This window comes from Corythoichthys intestinalis, chromosome 1 (genome assembly GCF_030265065.1).
Source record: "Corythoichthys intestinalis isolate RoL2023-P3 chromosome 1, ASM3026506v1, whole genome shotgun sequence".
In the NCBI taxonomy this organism is placed as follows: Eukaryota; Metazoa; Chordata; class Actinopteri; order Syngnathiformes; family Syngnathidae; genus Corythoichthys; species Corythoichthys intestinalis.
The window spans coordinates 64,613,010-64,632,745 of NC_080395.1; the positions used below are offsets into that span (position 1 = coordinate 64,613,010).

Here is a 19,736-nt window from a genome sequence, read left to right on the forward strand (position 1 = left end):
CGGCGTCAGTTGAATAATTTGAAAACAAGTATAACACAACAATACAAGTGCACTGGACTATAAGGCACACTGTCAATTTTAGAGAAACTGGCCTTACAGGTAATGATCAACTGTATGAAAATAACCCACGTAATAAAAAACTAATACATACAGTAGTATGAAAAAGTATCTGAACCTTTTGGAATTTCTCAAATTTCTGCAGAAAATCACAATCAAATGTTATCTGATCTTTGTCGAAATCACACAGATGAAAAAACAGTGTCTGCTTCAACTAAAACCACCCAAACTTTTTTAGGTTTTTATATTTTAATGAGAATAGTATGCAAACAACGACAGAAGGGGGAGAAATAAGTAAGTGAACCATCACATATAATATTTTGTAGCCCCCCCCCCCATTGGCAGCAATAACTTCAACCAGACGCTTCCTGTAGCTGCAGATCAGTCTGGCACATCGATCAGGACTAATCTTGGTCCATTCTTCTCGACAAAACTGCTATAGTTCAGTCAGATTCCAGGGATGTGTTGAATGAGTTGCTGTCTTTAGGTCATGCCACAGCATCTCAATGGGGTTCAAGTCTGGACTTTGACTTGGTCACTCCAGAACGTGTATTTTGTTCTTCTGAAACCATTCTGAAGTTGATTTACTTCTGCGTTTTGGATCATTGTCTTGTTGCAGCATCCATCCTTAGCTTAGTTAGCTTCAACTGTCTGACAAATGGCCTCAGATTTTCCTGCAAAACAACCTGATAAACCTTTGAATTCATTCTTCCATTAATGATTGCAAGTTGTCCAGGCCCTGAGGCAGCAAAACAGCCTTAAATCATGATGATCCCTCCACCATGCTTCATAGTGGGGATTAGGTGCTGATGTTGGTGAGCAGTTCCATTTTTCCTCAACACATGACGTTTTGTGCTACACCCAAACAATTCAACTTTGGTTTCATCAGTCCACAAAATATTTTGCCAAAACGTCTGTGAAGTGTCCTAGTGCCTTTTTGCGAAATTAAACAAGCAACAATGTTTTTTAGACAGCAGTGGCTTCCTCCGTAGAGTCCTCCCATACACCATTCTTGGCCATATTTTACATATAGTTGATGTGTGCACAGAGATATTGACCTGCGCCAGTGATTTCTATACGTCTTTAGCAGACACTCTAGGGTTCTTTTCTACCTCTCTGAGTATTCTGCGCTGAACTCTTGCCGTCATCTTTGGTGGACGGCCACTCCTTGGGAGAGAAGCAACAGTGCCAAACTTTCTCCATTTGTAGACAAGTTCTATGACGGTTGACTGATGAACATTCAGACTTTTGTAGATGGTTTTTTATCCTTTCCCAACTTTATACAAATCAACAATCTTTGATCGCAGGTCTTCAGACAGCTCTTTTGACCCAGCCATGATGCACATCAGACAAGGCTTCTCATCAAGACATTTCTTACCAAGTGTGTGTTTTATAGTGGGCAGGGCAGCTTTAAATCACTCATCGGTGATTGGGCACACACCTGACTTAAAATGTTTGGTAAAAATTGGTTTCAATTGCTCTTTAAGCCTCTTTAGGCAGAGGGTTCACATACCTATTTCCCCCCTTCTGTCATTGTTTGCATGCTACCCTCATTAAAATATGAAAACGTATAAATGTTTGGGTGGTTTTAGTTAAAGCAGACACTGCATTTTCATCTGTGTGATTTTGACAAAGATCAGATCACATTTGGTGATTTTATGCAGAAGTGTGAGAAATTCCAAAAGGTTCAGATACTTTTTCATACCACTGTATACATGTGTATATATATGTGTATATATATATATGATTATTATTTTTTTAAAACCTAACAAAAGTCCCTTTATTAACATTAGTTAATGCATTTTTAGACAGTAATTAATGTTTAAGTCAATATATTAACATTAGTTAATGCATAAGATGCCACCTTGATAGTGTCTGTTTTCAATAAAATATGTACAAGTATTTGCTTGTGATTGCCTCAATTTCATTCATTTGAACTATTAATGGTTCAGCATATCTGCTACCCAAGGGTTACATGTGGTCCACTTTCCAATCAGGGTCCAAAAAAAACATTCAGGAATGAATTAATTGGTCTATAATTTCTTAGTTAGGGACGCATGTGCTCCACATAATACCGTACTTAAAGTTAGGTTCGGAGCAACTAATGACTGACAGAGCAATGTTTCTCAATTTAGAAGAATATATTCACTTACTCGAACTAGGATACATTAATAAGTGTGTAATATTGCACTAATGTGTATGTGAGTTAATGTAAAGTATTGTATTACATTATTATTTTTTTTAATGTTCCTTAACCATTAGTTTAGTTACCGTCTGGTTTTGCATTAACAAATGTTAATTAACGAATTAATGTTTGATAAGGGATTATATGAATATTACTTAAACATTGTCTAAAAATGCATTAACTAATGTTAATTCAGGGACCATTATTGTAAAGTGTGACCAAAAAGAATAAAATAACAAATTAACATCTGAGGGCTACCCTTAGTTTTGCAGAGCGAGCTCGAGCATTCTCTTTCACGTCATCTTTTTCTGGGGTGATCACCTTTTTAGACAAAGGATGCCAAAAACCACTTCCATCTTTTTTCATCCCTGCTGATTTTCCTGTCCTTTGCTTCCACAGGCCAAAGTGAGAGTGTTCAAAATTGGACAGATCATCCCCCTGAAGGAAGCGCTTCACAAGTCTGTCTTCCAGTGAGTGAAATGTGATGACGCAGAGACGTCCTCCAGATCTCAGTACTGTCTGTGCTGCTTGCAGACCAGCGTGAAGTTCGTTCAACTCATTATTCACAAAGATGCGCAAAGCCTGAAAGGTCTTCGTAGCCACATGCGCAGGTCGATGGAGTCTGTCCTTACGGGCATAGACAGCCGCTGAAGGAAAAGATCCTAGAGACGGACAGATGAAGAGAGACAATACATGTTTAAATGCTCCACATAGAGTTTAGTATTTATTTGGTTCTAATTTTAGATCTCACTTATAGCCATCTTTATTTTTAATACTTAACTTCGATGCCTGAAATATTTTGAGTTGAGGTAGTTACGTCTTAGTCATGCTAAATTTCTGGACAGCAGCATACCAGCACATTGAGTGGAAATATCAGAGAAAGCCAAGCCACCTCAGCATGGCCCTCTTAACATGAACTCGATATACCGTATTTTTTGGACTATAAGTCACATCTGAGTATAAGTCGCACCAGCCAAGAAATAAGCAATGAAAAGGAAAAAAAAACATATCAGCCGCACTGGAGTATAAATCGCATTTTTGGGGGGAAATGTATTTGATAGAATTCAGCACCAAGGACAGACATGTCATCTTGAAAGGCAATTTAAAATACAATAGAGAACAACAGGCTGAATAGGCGTATGTTATGCTAACATTATATAATGCTAGAAGTTAGATCGGGCCTGAAAAATCCAGCCCGACCCGACCAGCCCGTGGGTATTAAAGCCCGACCCGGCCCGAGCCTGATCAATTAACTTGATTTGCTTGCCCGAGCCCGAAAAACCCTTGTGTGATCACGTTTCTGACGATGCCGGTGCATATATGCATAATGATCACAAATTAAAGCCTGTCTTTTGTAACAAATTCTCCCAGTTAAAATTAAACAAGACTGCTAGATGGATAGTCAATAAACATTTATATCTTTTATATTTGTGTGTCTAACAGGCGGATAGTGGATTTGACATTTATTTTTATCTCCTCGAGTTGGCAGAAAAAAACACAAGTTTTCTCAATGTATATATATGTAATAGTCTATATATTTTTATGATCATTATAAATGTATTTACACAACCAAATAACGCTGGAAAAGTTTGTTAAATTTATTTCTTGTATGAGACCAAAGCGCCACATTCGTTTACATTCAGCGAAGTCGACATAGGTTTCTGTATAGCATCTTCAACAATCAATTTGAATCCTTTCCATACCCCACTCCTAGCGCAGTTGTTTGCTTTTCAATTCCACTCCTATTTCGCTCCATATCAAAAAGGAAAGGGCACCAGAGCGGGAGGGGAAGATTGAAAAGAGACTGGGGGCCACGGCGTTCAAGTGCACAGGCCTTCTCCGTTTTATTCAAATTATTTATTTTATTTAACATCCATACATCGTTTTAATATAAATATATGAATACATATTTATTTTTTTTAAAAAAGCGAGAGAGAAGTCGGCCCGACCTGACCGTAAATAACACACATAAGTCGCTCCAGAGTATAAGACGCACCCTCTGTCAATCTATGAAAAAAACTGCGATATATAGTCCGAAAAATACAGTAAGCTGTGATTCAATCTTTTCTCTCCACACCGTTGTAGAAAATTTTGAGTTTTCCTTTTAATCTAAAACAGATTAAATGACGTGTTTTGGTTTGGTGAAAATAAGAGCACTAACATTTGGAGGCATGTGCCTCCTATAGGCGGAGTTTGAATTTTGGGGCAGGGGGGGCACAAAATGTTGATGACCCCAAAACGCAGTGTCTACAATCAAATAAACTTACAAGAATATTTATAATAATGTTGAAAATAAGCGTTCTTTTGTTTCCCATCATTCTTGTGGGGTATTTTAAATCAGGCTGTTTACGACACCTATACTTTTCGCTAAGATCGTCATCCATTGAATATGGCACGCCCACCGGTGTCGTGCCAATGTAGTTACCCCCGTCACAAATTGTAACCCCTGGGCGGAGCCACTGCGCTGCACTGATTTGCTTGATTTCCGTGTTTTGGTGATGTAGTTATCTACGAGGTTTTAAAACATGGCCCATCCATCAAAAAAACCCCACTTTTTTTCTGTCATGTAATGTAACATACTGTACGTACTGAACGTAAAAAGGTAATGCTTCACTGTTTTACTCGTAGGATGACCTATAACTGTTATTACAGTAATTCAAGTCCTGTATGGAGTTTCTCCAGTTTACAACCCATAGCGTAGCACTCACAACTAATGTGTGTGTGTGCGCTCCCGTAGCCAGGGGACACGATTTTTGACGGGGTGTAACTACATTGGCAAGAACCCGGTGGTGGCTCTGTTGTACAACTAGAGTCTTTAGCGGGCAAATTGAAACTCCGCTCACAATTTTGACGGGGGTCTCTAGCGTTTCATGGTCCACATTTTCAATCCTTGGTTCTTGCTAGTTGTCGTCGCTTTTGAAAGCTTAGCTTTCATTTTATTTATTTTTGTTGTTTTATTGCTTTACAACTTTTATAGACAATAGTTTACCGGGAAATTCTTAATTTTAAAATAATATATAGGAAAGTAAATCACATGCAAGGACACTTTTTGGCCACCATGCCCTTCTTAAACTCTGCTTATGTCCCCCAAGAGTAGCGCATGTGATAGATTGAAGAGCCTCATGGAGATGACAACTCCAAATCCTTAGCAACTGGCACTGGTACAGTGCTAATATATTTATATCATTAATGCATCATGACTCAAAAATTGAAGGCAACAAAGATGAGATGATCACATATGTATGTTTAGGCCACTGTATGAAGGAAAGAAGGAAGAACAGCAGGACTGAACTGCAAGTCCATTCGGCCCATCAGAGCCTCAATGCAGAGCAGATGGATGGTGTTGACTGGCCAATGTGTCACTAAAATACTTAAGTCAAAGGAGCCAAATGTTTCTAATTCATGAGCGCCGTGTTCATATTTCAAATGTTTTTGTAGTCTGGCTCAGCTGTCACCATTCACAACAGGCACTTCAGTACTTCTGGTAAATGTGCACATTGGCTCCACAATGTAATCCTTTATATTTCAAATGCATTCATACATATTTTGATCATAAATGCCAGTGATCCTCATTAAAACGCACACCAAAAAGGAGAAGTTAAAACATCATAGAAGATGGCTTTATGCCAGCAAATTTACACTGACCAGTATATACTACATTTCTTTAGAGTCATGCATGAAGACAGCGTTTCAGATACAAAATCATGCTCAAAAGATGAATTTGAGTTTGTGTACTCAAAAACAAATCACAGCATTTACCAACTGTTTGGTGCATTTGTATAGAGTTCATGGTCCAGCATTATCCACCTCCAACCATCAGACAGAAGACATAGGAATTTGATGATACACAATAGTATTGTTAACTAACATTTACTGCTAAGGTTTTTCCTGTCTTCCTTACTTTTGTCACATAACCTGAGACAACAGGACATTATTTATTTTATCAACATAATTCCATACATCTTAGCTTCGTCTGGGTCCGAGTAGCGTTTTAATACTTCCCTGCCTGCAAACACTGCCTTCAGCTCTTCTGAAAGGAGGAGGAGGGAAGGGGTACTGAGGCATTCCCGGGGCAACGGAGAGACATGTGTCCCAATTCAAGGTCTGCACCCTTCTCAGCTGAGTCCTTCTCCATAGGTGGAGGACCTCCTCCCAGGTGGTAACCAACTGGGACAGTCTAGGCTGTGTTCACGCATGACTAGGTGCAACTAGGCACATTCAGGTAAATGAGATTGTTGGTGACAAGATTAGCGTCTGGGTTAGCAAAGTGTAGGATGTTAATTTATCAACACTCACTGGTTGCTTAATACTAGGTCCATCATCTCACAATAAGGTACGTATGACACCAAAAAGCATGTTTATTTCATATTTCACATAGTATTTTATGACCCTAAATGAAATGGATCGCTTGGATGTGTGTGGAAGCGATCGTTTTATTTCTTCAATTTTTTTAATCCCGCACGCGTGAAAATGAATAACTTCCTGTTTTGAGGAGGAATGTGAAGGTGACGTCACCTGGGATAGCATCTCACAATACAGCATTGCTTTATAGCATGCAGATAGACTGCGGATTCAGCTCATTTAGCAGATTGTTTATTTTTTCACATCACGCCAGCCAAATGACCTGCAGAAAATTGTTTCTGCGCCAGGGAGAGGCGTGTGAGCCTTTTTGGGTTTCAAAAGGTTCCCACTGACCGCGGATATTGGCCAAAACAAGCCCTACTCCTGTAAGACCATTGGACTTACAAGGACGTGAGTAAAAATCGTATTTTGTATTATGTCAAATTCTGGGATCATGGCACACGTTTTAATACGGAGGTGGCTTGCATTTTGTGGCTGATTGTCCACAGAGAATGCCGCTCGACCGGCGGCTTGTCGCACACCCCCCTCTATACTCGGCTTATTGCCCCCTTCGTGTGCCCGGTGTTCTGTCAAATGTTCAACCCCATCAAAAATTGCAACTTTGTGTTAAAAATGGCCGCGAATACAGCGATTACAAGGTAAACACTACAAACTTTCTTTAAACAAAGGACTATTTACTTATGTTTGATCATGGACGGACATGTAGAAAAGTTCTCCTCAGACACATCCTGCCATGTTAGCTGCACAACAACTGCACGCCGCTCTCGTATGACTCACTCACTGTTTACGTGTTCGCCATGTAGTACAGAATTATTTAACCCTTTAACACCGAACGTGTCGGCTGCGACACGTTTACCCATATCTTCTTTGAAGCCTTGTCACACTGCAATTACGTCCACCACGTGCCGCCGGTTGCTCTCATTTGAAAGTGCGGAAGTTGATGACCCCGCCCGTTTTTACTTGAAGTCAATTGACCAAGTAAAACGGGAGGTAATGTCATTTGAGTTTTATAGTTTTATTGCACTCATAAATAAGCATTTAAACGCTGAACTGACCATATATTTATGTCCATATTTCCATCATTTCTTGTCCTTTTTCAAAACCGACAGGAACACAAAAGACTACATATTCCAGGAGCCGTTGTGAGGTCAAGAAGGATGAACGTGAACTTTTTTAATAAATTGCCAAGCGAGGCGCCACCTAAAGAAAGGGATGCAAAATTTCACTATTTTGCACTGTATGTGTAAAGGCCAAAAACGGCTATGACCATACATGCTGTTTGTGTTAAATTGCCAAACATATAAATATTCATTCTTATTTTTTTCTGTTAAATGTTATCCTATCCTATGTATCCTAACATGTTGAATAAATATTATCAAGCTTCAAAACGGTTGGTAGAACATGTTTGGTTGTCAATAGGACATCAACATTAAAATTTTGACAAATGATTTTAGGATTTTTTTTTTCTTTTTGGATTTTTCTTTTTGGATAAAAAATATTCATTACAATTGGTCAGTGAAGAAAACAACAGTTTGGACATGAAGGTTATGGTGTCCTGAAAAAAGGGATCCAACTTGGCCATTGTGAACAAATTTTTTTCTTTGAAATATAAAGGCAACATCAAAGGCATGCAAATTCGGACAAAATAGGCTTACGTGTTAAAGGGTTAACGCCATATTGGTGTTGACCATGTGGCAGCTATGCGCTCCTCCGACGTCGGCCGGTTTGTCCGGCGGTCATTGTCCAACTGCTTCCCCGCAAACGAGCCGTCTGCCTGCAGCAGGGGAACGACTAGCTCTAACTTGCTCGCCGCCGCGCGGTTTGCCGATTGGCAAAGACAATCGACAACCCCGCCACTGTGTGATATGATCCGGGCAGGTTTTGTGTCATTTTTCGCTTCGACAAGCAAAAATAAGACTTTGAGACGTCACGTGGTTCGGGTTAGCATGTCGGCTAGCTGTCACGCCTGTTTGTTTACATTCTCCGAAGCCAGGGCAGGGAAATGACAAAAGCCGGATTAACTACGGTGACATAAAATATTGTTTGGGAGGTGCGACAGTAAAGGTGAAGTCGACAGTTGTGACCATTATGGAGTAATTTTGCCATGTCGTACTGAATAAATGCCTTTTTAATATTTCATATTCCATTTAGCACAAGACTGTTATTTGTCATGACCATACCATATTTTTTTAGCAATTGGGGAAAAATACTTTGATAAAAAGAATATCCTGTAAAAATATTGGAGCAGCAAGATTGAAACAATGACATTTAGCTGCTCTCTTCCTCGCATTTTCCTCATTCTGAATAATTACCCCTCAATGGGCTGGATTCTAAATCAGATGAAACCATGACCCTGCCGACGTCATCCTCCTGTTGGGACACTAGAGCCCTATAATGGTAGGCGTGGCTAAATGGCAGATTAAAAGACTAATTTCTCGTCATCTGCGCTTTGCCAAATTGTTGTATATAGTCTAATCGTCTCAGAATATGATTCTAATTCACATAATAATCCTATTTAAGACTTTTTTTTTATCCTGTAGTATGCACTTTAATGGCATTTGCATGCCTGCCCTATCACATCTCTATCTGAATAATCTTCCCTCCTCTGATCCATCGGTTACCCCCCACACACACACACGTTGTCCACTCGTAAATATAATTTAGATCACGATAGCACCGCTATGTTCAGTGGTAGCATGTGTGTTTAATGATGTATTCATTTTGTTTGTTGGCTGTTCTTTACTTCTGTCTATGCTTATCTCTGTCCCCCCAAAACCCCTTCCTGTCCGCTGCTTTCTCCTTATAAAACAATATGAACAAACACAATGGAAGTACACCTCCCACGTGGTACATTATAACTTTTCAGTCTATAAAGACACCCGGGGCGCTTTCACACTAGCACTGTTTGGTCCATTTTAAACGGACCAGAGTTCTTTTCCTCAGATAGTCCGCTCGTTTTGTAAATGTGAATGCGGACCCAAACTCTAGTCCGCACCAAACAAACGAACTCTGGTCGTCTTAAAATCGTGGGTCTCGGTCCGCTGTAAGCGCACCTTGCTTCCTTCGTGAATGCAACTGGACAGGGTATGTTTTTCGTAATTTATGTTCAATATTACAGCATGGAGCAGGGAGGGCATCCTTGGAAACGGAGTACAGCGCGCACGCTATTGAAAGTCAACAAAGGCAAGATGACAAACAAACCATGCTCATTGTTGTTGTGCTTTACTAAGCAGTTGTATTTGATACACAGAATTGGGTTCTAATGTGGCAGATGTGTTTTGCATGCTGTTGCTGAACGTAGTGTGTGAGAGTGACAGAAGCTGGGAAAGGCGGAGCCTCTCCGGGCGACTGAGTCTCTCCTGGAAGTGGCGACAATTTGACAGTCCAAAAAGTCACAGAATTCAGCGACCGATCGCACGCCTGTGTGATTGGGTACTACGTGGTTCCCTTTCATGGCATTTTTTTTAATACAATGCAGTTTGGCGGGCGCGACCCCCCCGTAGGCCAAGCGGTGACTTGCTATGCTGTGCTACATTAGGTTGTTTTTCTTTTGACTTACATGCATACAAACATCTGCTGCACAAAACAGTCAGTTGACCAAAAAAAAGGACACATACAGACGCACGGTTATATTATCATTGCTATATAAAAGACAGTAAAAAAAACAAAAACTACAGCATATACAGTTTAATATCACGTGCAGCATCACAGCACTACGCTGTGACGCACCACCTTCCCTCCCCTGCCGTGAGGGAGGTGTTTCCTCTTCTATTTGTCCAATCAATGAGTGCACCTTTTGTCCACGCCATGCTCCTCGGAAAGTTCGTTTGGCACAGTGTGAATGCTGATCCTTTTCAACAACTGGTTTGCGTCTGTTACTGCGAGGCAGCTCTCTAACCGGACCCTGGTCCTCTCTGTCTAAATTGAAAGTGGCCTCAGATTCCCATTCTTCATGTCTAAGCAGCGGATTAGGACAGGTTAAAAAAAAAAAAAAAAAAAAAAAAGCGGGTGGGTGTATAACGCAACCATCTCTATCTTTCTTTTTCTCATTTGCTCTCTTTCTGTCACTGTCGTGAGAGCCATCTCTGGTGTGTCCTCCACCACGGTCAACTAACTGATGCAGGTACGGGTAACACAAAACTTTTTGCAAGCATCACAGGCCATTGTCAACATCTCGGGCCTGTCCCGTTGCAGGCAGTTGCCAGCAGAGGGTGTCTTGATTTTGCCTTTTTACACCACAGAACAGGACCAAGACTCTTAGTATCACGATTTCAATACATGTATCGTTAGTCTTAATATATGGATAAAGCTAATAAATGTGGGTTTTGGGTTAGAGTTTACACCATTTTAATATAAAGGTCTGTAAAAGACCTTTAAGAGAAACTGCAATAAATAGGGAAGTGAGTGATGTGGCATTTCTTCCCTCCTGCACTAAACAGCCAAAGGTGTGAGTCACACTGCAATCAATACAATGCCTGCACAGAGACCAAGCCTTAGTCTCGCCTCACCTAGCCATGTGCTCTCTCTCCCTCTCTCTAATTCATCTTTCAAAGGTCCAGGAGACAAATCCAGGGGGAAAAAGGCTTATCGTGTGTGTGTGTGGGGGGGGGGGGGGGCATCAATATTAATACATGTCACAATCCCCCACCCCTGTACAGTATATCGCTGTTGTGTTTCATTTGCATTTTATATGAACTGATATTGTAGCGTCGCTGGCCAATATGTGAAGGAAAATTCATTGCACAACAACTTAGAACATCAACAGCATTGTGCACAATCCTGCACAAATGTAAGGGCCACCAAGAGTAAGGTAAAATAAACTACTGAATGTACTGTACTATATTATTTTGTGGTTTGGATGCATTATCCAACCTGCAATCCTGCAATTGTTTTACAGGATGTTGCAAAAAGAATATGCTAAGATCAGCACGCAGTATTTCAAAAATGAAAAACAATACAAAACTCCAGCATTGAAAGGTGCTGTAAATACATTCAAGTTTTTTTTTTTCCATCTTTCATCTCATCGATATTTACTGGTAATTGAATAACACTTGCAAACAACATGGTGGACCGAGACATCCTGACGCGTGTTTGGAAAAAATGTTCATATTGGCTTGATGTTATCCGTGCCGCTGAACCAGATGCCCGAGCCACCTCAGCTGGCTCCTCTGAATGTGGAGGAGTAATGGCTCGTCCTGAGTCCCTCCTGGATGACCATGCTTCTCATCATATCTCTAAGGGAGAGCCCGGACACCATGCGGAGGAAACCCATTTCGGCTGCTTGTATCCGGGATCTTGTTCTTTCGGTGACGATCCACAACTTGTGACCGTAGGTGAGGGTAGTAACATAGATCGACTGGTAAATCAAGAGCTTCCCCTTTTGGCTCAGTTGATGTCCCGCTCCCTCCTACCCCTTACTGGTGAACAAGACCCCAACATTCTTGAACTCCTCCATTTGGGGCAGGATCTCATCGCTGACCTGGAGAGGGCATGCAAGCCTTTTCCAACTGAGGACCATGGTCTCGGATTTGGAGGTGCTGATCTTCATTTAACTGCTTAACACTCGTCTGCGAAACACCAGTGAGAGTTGGAGATCACGACTTGACAAAGCCAACTGCACCACATCATTTGCAAAAAGCAGTGATGAGGCTAAGGCCACTAAACCAGAACCCCTCAACGCTTCGGCTGCGCTTAGAAGTTCTGTCCATAAAAGTTATGAATAGAATCGGTGACAAAGGTAAGAAAAATCCAACTTACTGCCAGCAATGTGGACCAAAGTCTGGCACCGGTCGTACAGGGACCAAACAGCTCTTACTAGGGGGCTCGGTACCCTGTACTCCCAAAGCACCCGCCACAGGACTCTGCGAGACACACGGTCGAACGCATACTCCAAATCTATAAAACATATGTAGACTGGTTGGGCGAACTCCCATGCACCCTCAAGGACACTGCCAAGGGTGTAGAGTTGGTCCACTGCTCCACAGCCCGAAAACCACACTGCTCCTCCTGAATCCGAGATTCGACTTCCTAAGGGACCCTCCTCTCCAGCCCCCATACATTAACATCCCCATTAATCACACTGTTATAGCTGAAATTGGTGAAATACTGAAGTGGTCATCCATGCCAGTCAGAAAGCCTTCAATCCAAAGAAAACCCCATATAAGCAACGCCATTTCCACAAATACTGTAAGTTATTTTCAACCACAAATCTCAAGTGTTAGGCAGACGTGCGAGTGACATACACTGTCCTACCACTTTACATTTGTCAATGTGACATTTCATTTATGAGAGCAAGGCTGCACAAAAATCCAGAACTCGTATGCCCACATCCTTCCATATACAGTGGGGCAAATAAGTATTTAGTCAACCACCAATTGTGCAAGTTCTCCCACTTGAAAATATTAGAGTGGCCTGTAACTGTCAACATGGATAAACCTCAACCATGAGAGACAGAATGTGGGGAAAAAAAACAGAAAATCACATTGTTTGATTTTTAAAGAATTTATTTGCAAATCATGGTGGAAAATAAGTATTTGGTCAATACCAAAAGTTAATCGCAATACTTTGTTATGTACCCTTTGTTGGCAATAATGGAGACCAAACGTTTTCTGTAACTCTTCACTCTTCGCTCGGTGTAAAGAAATCAACTGTGGGAGCAATTATTAGAAAATGGAAGACATACAAGACCACTGATAACCTCCCTCAATCTGGGGCTCCATGCAAGATCTCACCCCGTGGCGTCAAAATGATAACAAGAATGGTGAGCAAAAATCCCAGAACTACACGGGGGGACCTAGTGAATGACCTACAGAGAGCTGGGACCACAGTAACAAACGCTACTGTCAGTAACACAAAGCGCTGCCAGGGACTCAAATCCTGCACTGCCAGACGTGTCCCCCTGCTTAAGCCAGTACACGTCCAGGCCTGTCTGCGGTTCGCTAGAAAGCATTTGGATGATCCAGAAGAGGACTGGGAGAATGTGTTATGGTCAGATGAAACCAAAATAGAACTTTTTGGTAGAAACACACGTTCTCGTGTTTGGAGGAGAAAGAATACTCAACTGCACCATACCCACTGTGAAGCATGGAGGTGGAAACATCATGCTTTGGGGCAGTTTTTCTGCAAAGGGACCAGGAAGACTGATCTGTGCAAAGGAAAGAATGAATGGGGCCATGTATCGAGAGATTTTGACTGAAAATCTCCTTCCATCAGCAACGGCATTGAAGATGAGACGTGGCTGGTTCTTTCAGCATGACAATGATCCAAAACACAAAGCCAGGGCAACAAAAGAGTGGCTGTGTCAGAAGCATTTCAAGGTCCTGGTGTGGCCGAGCCAGTCTCTCGAACTCAACTCCATAGAAAATCTGTGGAGGGAGTTGAAAGTCCGTGTTGCCCAGCGACAGCCCCAAAACATCACTGCTCTAGAGGAGATCTGCATGGAAGAATGGGCCAAAATACCAGCAACAGTGTGTGAAAAGCTTGTGAAGATTTACAGAAAATGTTTGGCCTCCGTTATTGCCAACAAAGGGTACAAAGTAATGAGATGAACTTTTGGTATTGACCAAATACTTATTTTCCACCATGATTTGCAAATAAATTATTTAAAAATAAAAAAATGTGATTTTCTGTTTTTTTTTTCCACATTCTGTCTCTCATGGTTGAGGTTTACCCATGTTGACAATTGCAGGCCTCTCTAATATTTTCAAGTGGGAAAACTTGCACAATTAGTGGTTGACTAAATACTTATCTGCCCCACTGTATATGCGTTTTAAAGGCCTAAAAAAGTGATACAGTACTGAATTGAAAATAATGACAAAATCACAGCATGGAGATTTAGCACGTATTTAAAATGAATTCAGAAGCATGGTTGAAAGTTATTTGTTTTCTAACAATCTTGAAATTTTCCATTTTCTCCAGCATTTGTACTCCTGCCCTCTGTAGTTGCTATGGACACCGCAAGCAGTTGATGTAAAAAAGAGTGACTAATCAAACTGCATTTGAAAACTCGTGACTTTTTGTAAACTGCTGGACCCCGTGAAGGAAATGCAGACTAATTTAAAGTATGTGCCATGTTGTCTCATCTGCCCGTCATTTTCAATTCGTGTTATTTATTGTAATCTTTTTAGCTGAGGAAAAGAAGGCAAAGAAACGCAGCTTGAATAGGGACAGTAACAAATTTATATTTCATGTTGTTTATACATCTCATAGTTGCATTGGGTGCAGGTGCACAAGTCAAAGTTTAGAAATATGCTATTTCCCCTCAACTGACATATTTTTCTTGTCAGCATTTGTGGCACAATTGGTCACATAGTCCCTAGTGCTACTTCCTTCAATAAAGACCTATTTGCATTGTTTTGAATAAGCAGAGGCAGTGATTTGCTGTTGCTCTTCAAAAGAGATCAGACGGCTGCTCTTACCCACACCTGTTCTCCCAGGGCGATGCTGACGCACATGCTGCTCTGTGTAATAACTATTGACTACAACATTTTACTCATTCAGCATCTCAAATCTTGGAGCCATATAAATAAAAGCGGTGGTGGGAAATATGTGAAGTTAATAATATTGCAAATAATTTTATGTTGTGTATGAGCTTGCATCCATTACCATTAGTGTCTGTCTGTCATGAGGTTTTAGCGTGCGCAAGGTAATAACAAGGTAGAGGGAATGGCAAAAAACATCTCTACTGAAAATTCTATTTGCGTCAGTGTGAAAACATCTTTCAATAGAAGAAAGTAATCTATTTGAAATGCACAATGTATGGTGCAGTAGTTAAATTTGAAGGTACTGACCACAATTTGTTAAAATGCTTGCATTTCTGTCATTGCTATTTTGAAAAGGGAAAAAAATAGATGAAACGGGCAAAATGAAACCGAATGACTAAGACCACTACTGTAGTAATGTTTCTTTTTCATTGGAAGCAGGATTTTGAAGTCAACTTTTTGAGACAACTGAGTGAAGTAATTAGGTTCATGTCTCACTACCTGCAACCACACTTGCAAGCTGCTGTGTCCGGGTGATGGGGTTGACACGGCGTGCCTCCACAATGGCAGAAGCTATTTTCCTAGCGTGTCTCTCTTCACCATATGCAGTGAGTATAGAAGCAAGAGCCTGTTGATCTAAGGTATTCACCACGTCAGCAGCACAAGGCATGTCGGAGAACCTACGCACAAAGAGAAGACCAATTAAAGTCTGCAACGTCATGTCCTTGCTGACAGCATTGAATCCTGACTGAGGTACAGCTGAAAACCTTTATAGCTTATAGTCATCCCAACAATCATTTGTGAGGGATCAAAACAACAAAACCACGATACAGTTATGATTGGTGGGGAAAGGGCAGATGCTAAACTGAACTCATAGTATATATAAATACTATTTGCAATATAAGTAGATGTAAATTATGTATCCCAATAACAGTGTTGTTAATAACAGCATTAGAATATAACGGCGTTATTTTTTTCAGTAGTGATTAATCTAATTAATTACTTTTATCATCTTGGCAATGCCGTTACCGTTACTGAGGCGGGAAAGGCGTGCATTACTATGCGTTACTATGTTGGGTGAATGACGCGAGAAAAGTCTGAGAGAGACGGACTAACGGAGACGAGAGAGCAGAGCAGGAGAGGGGTGGAGGCAAGGGAGTTGTGACCGCGTTGCAAACGCGATGCTAGGTGGCTCCATTAATACCTGACTGTAGCGGATAGCCTACATACTACGCCCACATGATTCTACGGCCGCATTGCTTAGTAGAAGGCGGGGTGAGAGGCTGTGGCGCTGTACGAGCATGAAGCAGAAAAACATATATTTTTTAAATCAAAAACCCAATTCCAATTCTCTGAAAAATAGCGCAATCGATTTCCGACTACGTGATCGGATCATCCCTAGTGCTAACTACTCTGTCACCGGGCCACCTAGATTTTGAACAATTCCTCAAAAAGAGTCAAATATTGATTGTTTTCAAGCAGCTGCCATCCCTCCCGCTTCAAATAGATAGAACCTCTACTGTTGATCAACTAATTTCAATTCACAGCAGAAGGATGAAAAGTGCCACGTGATTGGAGGTTTATCATGGTCAATGCCCCTGAAAGTCTAAACAGAAAGTTTTAATTTGGATTATTGTTACTAAACCTTATAACATTCAAGTTTTTTGCCAATTTGGTGAGTGATAAATCTCATGAAAATATGTCACCTCACTCCATCCATTCTCATGTCCAAGGGCCCATCCTTGCTGAGTGAGAAACCTCTTTCGGCTTGATCGAGCTGCATTGAAGAACAGCCAGCATCCAATAGGACAGCATCAATACTTCCAGCTTTTACGTTGACGCAAGAGAGCAGGGATTCAAGCTCGCTGAATAGTCCAAGAAATGGTTTAACACGGCCACTAGAAGAAAAAAAAAAAAAAAAAAAAATCACAGTTAGTTGTACTGTATATTTGGATAACATTGTAAGTGTCAGTTCTTTCTGAGGCCAAACAAAACCATCAAATTAACTGAAGTGCCCCTTAAAATAGTACACACAGTAGTTTGGTCCCACTGATTCTTTGATTAATTTACATCGATACAATTAAAACCAAACAAATTACAAGCAACCTTTTCAAAAGCATAAAAACAATCTGCATGGTGAATGTATATATACAGTATGCCTACAGTATAATTCAGAGCTACTATACATGCAGAAAGTAAAAATAAGATGTTTCATATGACATGGATCTTGTTTGTCAAAGGTCAGTACAGCACACCATTTAAAAATGTCTTAATTTAGGAAATGCCATTTCCCATCCAAAGCAGAAAAAGTAACATTGCCTCATTGATCTTCAACTGCAGTGCCAATTTTCATTTTTCTGCTCTTGTACGTTGAAAAAATGAACATGATATTCTTTGGGAGCCTTGAATCTGCCTCACCTATTCCATTAGGACTTTCCAATAACTGACAGAGCAAAGCCGTGTATACTCAGTCACTTCCTCATGCAAGCACAGTGAGATCCTGCAGCCACATTCATGAAAGATTCATGTGACCTTTTAACATTGTGTGATCAAATATGATGGCACAAGAAAGCAACAGGAGTAACCATCTTCAACATTAAAACTAAAAAGTCCTCTGCAGCTTTTTCTACCAATCTAGTGGTGGTTATTACATGCGGTCCTATATTTAGATGGAAACAATACCTTCCAGACTTAAGTTCACAGCGTCCTGTCCTCCTCAGAACGATGCTGTTATAAGTTCAGTGTTTCCCACTAATGGACGAGACTGTGGCGGCCCGCCACAGTCTCGTTTGGGCCCGCCACAGTCTCGTTTGCGCCCCCCCCCCCCCCCCCGAAAAAAAAAAGATACTAATCAGATGCGTCAGTCAGCCGATTACACAGCTGTAGCCCACTCCACTCTACTACCCGCGCGAGCGAGAGCAGCATTTTAGAGCAGTATTTTATTTATTTATTTATTTATTTATTTAAGAGACGCAAGGGGAACGAGTAGGAAGAATGGGAGAACGAGCGAGATAGCGAGAGATAGCGGTCGCATGTCGTAGCAGCCCGCTGTTATTTTGTTATTGTTTCTCTTTATTATTGTTACCACAATCGAGTGGTTAAGCAAATACAGACTTCTCTCCTTCTTCCCCATATCCGGGGCATTACAATAGTTTCGATCGGACTTTTCGGCGAAAGTGAGCGGTGGACGGAAAGAAAACTTTGATTGAACTTGCGCGGAGAGGCGGGGCCCAAAATAAAGCCTTGCTCTATTTTCAGAGCGTTGGTCACAGTAAAGTATTTATTAGTTCAAGCAGAGTAAAATGATACATATTCACGGTGCAAGAACGTCGTTTCCGTGTCCATCGATTGGTAAGAAAAGGCTGTTTGTACGAGTGACGTGTGGGCGCTCCCGTCGGGGGGACATTTCGCGTGGAGTGGCTATTTTTCGGCACAACACCGACGCGCCAACTTCAGACAATTATGGCTGACGAAAGTTGGATAAATGCGCACCCCCCCACACACACAATTTCGCGAGCTCTGGGACACTCGAAAAATGACTCTCTTACCTCTCCTTGCTAAGTTAATGGTACCTCGATGTGCGTTTGTGTGGAAATTTAGTTAACGAACAATGTGGAAAAAACTATTCACCTTCTCACCGAATCAAGAAAAACTCTTTACACGGCCATTAGAATTCCCCCTGTCCTGTAAATGGGTCAGTTGACAGAAGGACTGTTATTGTTGTGGTAATGTAGTACTTATGAGGGTCAAATAAAAAGAAAAAAGGAGGGCTACGACGGCGGTCTGAAACCCGCGGCTCTTGGGCCGCATGCGGCTCTTTAGTGCTGCTTCGGAGCTTTTTTTTTTTTTTTTTTTTTTTAAATGGAAAAAGATGGGGGAGGGAAATATATTTTTTGTTTTAATAGGATTTCTAGGAGGACAAACATGATACAAACATTCTTTCAATTCATTAATATTGTAATGAAGTTAAACTTGTGGTGTCATCGTACAACAGAGTAGTCACATGGTGCGCTATAGGATCCACTGCAGGGAAAATAAACATTTAATCATGAAGGCTAATTATGTATTTCTAGCCAACTTAGTCATTTTTATAGTAGGCTAATATTGCTAGTATTGATAATTATAAGGCTTGTACAAGGCTTTTAATTTTTTGCTGCTCCAGACATACTGTATCAGTTTTTCTTTGTTTTTTTTTGGGGGGGGGGGGGGGGGGGGTGTCAAATATGGCTCTTTTCAACAGTTTGCCAACCCTGAGTCACTACGAGATGTAAGTCGTACTATTGCTACGAGAAAAAAAGTCGCATTATTACATAGGGTAACGTAGCTGTACTCAGCAACGCATTTTACATACATGTACCGTAGCTGAGAGCTATAACATTAGCCTAGCTAATGAAATATTTCAAATATATCGTTGTTATGGTTCTTCTTGGGGGGAAAAAATAATGAAAAAAAAAAAAAAATCGCCGTGGCATGACATGGTGTGGCTGTCCGACTCCGATGCAGCCCACCACCACAGTTTCAAAAAATCCTATGGTCAGAGACCCTCCCACCACAGTCTCCTAAAATCCTGTGGGAAACACTGAAGTTTATTTTATAATTCGATACAATGGCAACACTATTTAAAAATCTCCTTTGTCTTTGTTTGAGAAACA

General features: G+C 41.0%; 1 protein-coding gene across 3 annotated transcripts in view; it reads right to left on the reverse strand.

Annotated features, from left to right (window-relative positions):
• Nucleotides 1-390: 390 nt before the first annotated feature.
• The window catches only part of mettl15 (methyltransferase 15, mitochondrial 12S rRNA N4-cytidine), an 83,315-nt gene continuing 63,969 nt past the window's right edge, over nucleotides 391-19,736 (reverse strand). For all 3 annotated transcript variants that reach the window (XM_057847706.1, XM_057847723.1, XM_057847716.1), the window contains 3 exons: nucleotides 16,791-16,982; nucleotides 15,586-15,764; nucleotides 391-2,904 (listed from right to left, as the gene is read on the reverse strand). In XM_057847706.1, coding sequence (XP_057703689.1) covers nucleotides 2,483-2,904; nucleotides 15,586-15,764; nucleotides 16,791-16,982 — 793 coding nt within the window. In that variant the 3' untranslated portion in view covers nucleotides 391-2,482. The remainder of the gene's footprint in view (nucleotides 2,905-15,585; nucleotides 15,765-16,790; nucleotides 16,983-19,736) is intronic.